At 36.5% G+C, this 6,000-nt stretch overlaps 1 protein-coding gene across 1 annotated transcript in view; it reads right to left on the bottom strand.

Annotated features, from left to right (window-relative positions):
- FNDC3B (fibronectin type III domain containing 3B) overlaps nt 1-6,000 on the bottom strand; it is a 307,284-nt gene that overhangs the window by 270,684 nt on the left and 30,600 nt on the right. The window contains exon 3 of the mRNA XM_019532737.1: nt 3,058-3,133. Coding sequence (XP_019388282.1) covers nt 3,058-3,133 — 76 coding nt within the window. The remainder of the gene's footprint in view (nt 1-3,057; nt 3,134-6,000) is intronic.

Here is a 6,000-nt window from a genome sequence, read left to right as displayed (position 1 = left end):
GGTTAGCATTTGCAAGACAAAAGCCAAGTGGAATTTCCAAACCTCATACAATATAAATAGCAAACGTATTTCAATACAAAACTGCTGATAAGTGTTAAATGGCAACCAAGGACTGTTAGCTTAAACACAAAAACAAATTACTGAATGTACTTTGTAAAATGCTTCAAATTATCCCATTAAAAATGAATGCATCTGAACAATACTTTGAACATAAAAAATGCTGAGTAAATACTTAGTATTATATTCAAAATGGAAAAGATCTAACATATCAATCACTATAACCCAAATGAAAGGGTTACACAGCTTTATCAGCCTGCTAATTCTCATGTGTGCCCACCCCTCATTCATGCACAGCAAGGTGACTATAAAGCTTAACAGGCACTTTTAAAATACTGCCAGAAATGTGAATTTTACAGTACGTTCATTCATAACATTAATCTAATTAATCTGAAAAGCATTATCCATGCAAGTATTATAAGCAACTTTTAGAACAAAAACCGACAGCACATTCTTTAATTCTACTTCTGGAAATCTCCAATAAGTACTTAATCATCCTTAATTACAGTTTTTTGAACCCAATCATTTTAGAGAGTCAATGACAATAGGACCTTATATAGTTTGTTCTACTTCTCTTTCTTATAAGACATCTTCAGTGACAAAAAGCTACACACAATCAAGCTTGGCCTATTCAGAAATAAGAAAAGCATTTATGGCCATATTGGCAAGGATTCATTGACTTCAGTGGACCTATACTAATTTATATCCACCAAGACTCTAGTTTTATTAAATTCAATTGTGCTAGTTCAACTAGCTCCTAGACTGTTTGCCTCTACAGATCCAAAGGTTAACACCTAACTGACAGCACAAGTACAGTTTAGTGGTCCCAATATGGTGTACTGTACTATGACCACATGCATTTCAAAAGCAAAAAAAAAGCCCATGCAAAGTAGCATGATTGATAGGATTGGAGTCAATATTACAGATCAAGACTGAACTGTACCAACATGACTGTTTGGGAATACCTTCCTATTAAGCAAGTCAAATTTATTAGTAGTTCGTTATTTCTATAAGCATTACCTTGAGGCAAACAAAAGCCTTGGTAGGTAGGATTGGCATAACACTGCCCTTCCCTAATCACAGCAGCACCTCACCAAACCTTACCTGAACACATTTCTCCTGTGTACTGTACTAAGAACAAGTATGCTTTCCCCTCCGTATTAAGCATGAATATTTTCTTGATCAAGCCCTCACTTGACAGTTACTTATGTTTCCAATATTGAAGGCAAACATTATCTTGCCAAACACTGAAGGCCTAGAAAAAATTGGTAGCACCATATTTTAGCAATGCACTTGAGTCTTTTTAGACACTAGAGTTGGTGACCTTCATTGTGTCACATGGAAACAAGACTGACACCCTAAACAAGTTATCCATGTATGTGAACTATCATGACCGAAAGAAGCTACGGAGGTACTAAATAAGATGCCATCATTTTCAAAAGTTAAAAAAAAGTAGAACATAATGGGGGGAGGGGGGAATAAAAAGTGATGGGGAAAAAAAAAACAAAACACCTTTCTTCCTCCCCACCATCTTTTTTTTTTGTGCGTGTAGGTTCCTCTGCAAATTATGACTTGACCTAATATTTTACAATCAAAGGAAAAGGCTATGTTTGGTTCAAATTTAAAGGGGCCAGGCCAGCCCTTGTCCAGTGGATACTAGATACGTTATTTCACTGATTCTATTAAATAATCAGCATATTAAGGCTGCTAAAAATCATGAAGAAAGACTTCTTAAAATATTGGTATGTACATGCCAAGTATTGATGAAAACAACATGATGCAACTTACGCTAGATATTTTTCCTTTGTCTATTTTTACCACAGCATATTTCCTGGTAGACAATTCTTATGCCCTAAAGGAAGAAAAAGTCTGCATTTCTTTAGGTAATGAGTCAAACTGACCAGAAAAAACCCCAACTTTTTTTGTACTTCTATAAACAGTCATAATAGTTTTCAGAGAAAAAAAATCACCCAAAACATTAACAGACAGGGGATGGCAAGGGAAACTATTTTTGGCCTTTTTACAAAATTATACATTGGGCACAATGGACAATAGACAATGTTCTTTTTTACTCTAAATTTCTGTCACGGAACATTTGTTAGGAACATTTATATAAAAACCAAAAGTATTGCTCAAGTCACATCCATCTGAATCAAATGATAATATCCCACTTGATCCATACATATTCTGTTCCTGATTTCATATGGGAAGCTCCAGAAATTATGATACAGTAAAAAATGATTACTTCAGGTAAGGAATTTGATGTTAAAAACAAGTTCACTCTTATGAAATGGAATTCCTGATTTCACATAAACCTGAAAATATCTGGCCTTCATATACAGATCAGTTTCCATCTGAAAACATCAGAAAATAGATTCTTGTACTTTTAACCTTTTGATTTTTCATGTTTAAATTGAACAAAGGTTAAGGATACCTAAATGATAGTTCTGAGTGAAAACATTTTTTTAATGTCCTTTGTTAAGTTACTAGGATAGCCTAGACTGGTAAACACTGTCCTGTTTTGATCTTGTTTTCTTCTGTTTGGACCATATCATACACTAATGCATTTAATTTTATTTGATCATTTCCACAGTTTTAGACCCCGTTTCTTTTGGGGGGGGGGGGGGGGGGGGAGAAGAAACAGAAGATTTTTTTTCCCACTTTTAGTTTCTCTACAATACCATTTGGGGTCACTTCCTACCTATCTACAGTATCCATCAAAATTCACTGGCCTTACAAAATTCCAGTTTATTCTGAGATACCAAACTAAAACAGGCACCTAAGTCAGTCCTATAAAATATATAGTCATATATACAGCCTCACACACATGCCAAAAATGTGATTTAATGGAATAGCTTTTCCATTAACTTTTCACAAAGTGAAACCAGGTACACCTCAGACTTGTCATCACAGAAAAGGTAATCCATTGTGTCCATGAGTTCAAGGATACTCAATTAATTGGAATGTTTAAAAAGAAAGAAAAGAAAAAATAACTCTTACCTTGAATGCACTGAAGTGTTCCATCCTCAGCCCTTATTGTAAAGGTTTCACCTGGATTAACTTGAACCAAAATGACCTGTGAAAACAACAGATTAGATTTCAATCTAATGCTCCGAGATTGCCTTATTCATTCTAATGTTCATATTACTTACACGTCTGCAGTTAAACAAATGCATTCTAACATTAATATTAGCTACACACATACAGTAAACTAGAAATCACCACAGCCTTGAGCATCAGTAGAACTCTAGAATCAATACAGATTTGAAGTTTGCTAGAAAATTATATTTGTTCTCATAATTATATTCCAACGCTTTCAGGTATAGATAAATTTAAGCCTACTGTATACAGTTAAAGGCTACAAATTTCAAGCACTGCTCCTATAAACACTTTTTTGTATGTCTGCATAACTTTGTGCTACCTATTTAAAAAAATGAAATGGATACATCTTTATAGGGCTACTGCCTATAAGGCTCAGAGTGAGCCTTGAACAGAAAGCTTCTGCATGACATCTTGGGTCAAACTGTGCTTTCATTGTGACAGCAACGCACTTTGCCCCATCAAACTTAGGGCTGCATATAGTGAAACAAGATGTTAGACATTTGTATTTGTTTTGCTGGATACAAAGCATCCAGCCATAACTAAACAGAGTGTACTGAAGTGCACAGAAAAACAATGTACTGTTAACAGTAGGCTCCCAGATCTCAAGAAACTGAGGCGATTATATAGCAGATGGAAATAGGAAAGATACTTTCCCTTAGGCTATAAAGGGCAGGACTAGGAGCAATGGTCCCAAACTGCACCAGAGGAAGTTTAGGCTGGAAATTAAGGAAGATTTTTCTCACTATGAGGGTGGTCAAGCATTGGAACAGGCTATCCAGAAATGCTGTGCAATATCCACACCTGAAAATTTTCAAAAGCAGCTTGGACTGAGACTTGATTGGGATGATTTAGTCATAGATGATCCTGCCTTGAGCAGCATGCAGAACTAGACTTTACAAGGTCCTACTGTCCTATAATCATCTAGGAAGACTGAAGTTAGAGACACAAATGCTTCATCCTCCTATACATAGTGAATAATTTATAATGAACAGTTAGATGTCACTCCTATTATCCCACATGATGGAAGAGCTGCAGGATCTCTAAAGCAGTGGTCTCCAAACTTCTTTGATCGCGCACCCCCATCGGTAAAAAAATTTTTGAGCACGCACCCCCAATACATATGTTACAATACGCTGAAAGTGAATGAACAAGTGAGGGTGCCACTGTCAACCCCTCCATGTTGTGGAACTCCCACCCTTCCCCCACCCTGGCGTACTGTACATGACATGTGACCGTCTGATATACAGACCGAGCAAGGGCGCCAGTGTCAATCCGTATATTAAATATTAGCGAAGCTGAATTTCTCTCTTATTTTTTCAGATAAAAATAAATATAAATAGAAGTTCTAATATTTTCTTCCCACACCCCTATGAATCGTCTTGCTGTGCGCACCCCACTTTGGAGACCACTGCTGGAGACAACTGGCTGAAAGATATATTACCCCATCCTCTCTGAAACCACTTTCACCATACAATAGAAAGTGTGATGCACTGTTTAACTTGTTTCCAGACATCAGTGGGGGATGGGAGAGACTATTTTTAGTGAGACTGCAAAATTATGTTTATACTGTATGACTTCACAAGCAGCAATATCCTCATCACAATGTGATCTGTCTGTGTTTATTTTAGTCAGCATTTAGTATGGGCTTGATCCTGATGGTGCTCAGAATACTCATCAACTTCCAGGCAGTCCCTACAGCTGCAGAGTCAAACCCCAATCAATATTACTTATTACTACTCAGACAAGGTTCTCTGGGTAGATGTGATCTCTTTTATTAGACCAACTAAATAACTGGAAAAGATTGTTCTTTGCAAGCTTTCGGGCAAAAACACCCTTCTTCAGGCATTACTCAGGGCACTCTCATGGTTTTAAACCAACACATTGTCTGGAGTCTGTTTACCAAGTAATCCAGGACTTTCATCTGCACAACTCCTAGTGACATAAATAAAATTCACATGGCTAATACCTTGTGTCATAGTTTGATAATTCACACTCCCAAGTCCCATCTTTAAAGAGGTGTTTTATTTGGAATAAGTATTCATTTCATCATATGCTATTCATTACATGTGCAAAATGCACAATAGTTGGTTTCAAGCATCATGCCAAATAGGCCAAAACAATTGTTTTTGTTACAAAAATAAGAAATGTTGATTATATTGGAGCCAAAAAAAAATTCCATATTCACATCTGGAACCCAATTTTGATCTACTTATAAGTTAGTACCAAGCCTGGTGCCCTGTGGTGTTTAGAACCAGGGACTTTGTCTTTAAATTCATGTCCACATTGCAGGACACCATTTGAAAGAGAAATGTCATGTTTTCTCAATGCAATATAAAACTATATGGCAAATAATTACTGCCTATATAAGCCTACAAAGTACAATACTGTGGCAGAAGCCCATTGTCATGGTTAAATTTTTAACACAAATTATAAGCCATGAGAGGAAACTGACAATAAGAATACCATTATTTTAGGTCTGTTTTTTCACAGAACATTGATTAGCATGGCTTTAAGCCAAGAGACACAGAGCACAGTAAGTGGTTTAGACAAGATAAAAATAAGAGACAAAAGCCATTCCCATCTCTAACCTCTGCACAATCAACATTTAAGGACATTTGCTCTTCTGCCTATGAATAACTATGAATTATTCACTAGAGGGGATGGATACACATTCTTTTGTCAAAGGAAACATGCAGAGCAAAATGATAGGGTTGAACAGAGGAGGGGGTGGTGGGGAAGAGGCCTGGTCACAAGGGCACAACAAAATCAAGGCAGCAGGTTATGGGTCTGTAAAGTCACCTAATTATTCTTTTATATACAGCTTTTCAAAAGCAATTTCTG

The sequence above is a fragment of the Crocodylus porosus genome, unplaced genomic scaffold (genome assembly GCF_001723895.1).
Source record: "Crocodylus porosus isolate Cpor-Errol unplaced genomic scaffold, CroPor_comp1, whole genome shotgun sequence".
NCBI classification, from domain to species: domain Eukaryota; kingdom Metazoa; phylum Chordata; order Crocodylia; family Crocodylidae; genus Crocodylus; species Crocodylus porosus.
The sequence above is the reverse complement of the archived record's forward strand: the minus strand, read 5'-3'. Positions and strand labels throughout refer to the sequence as shown.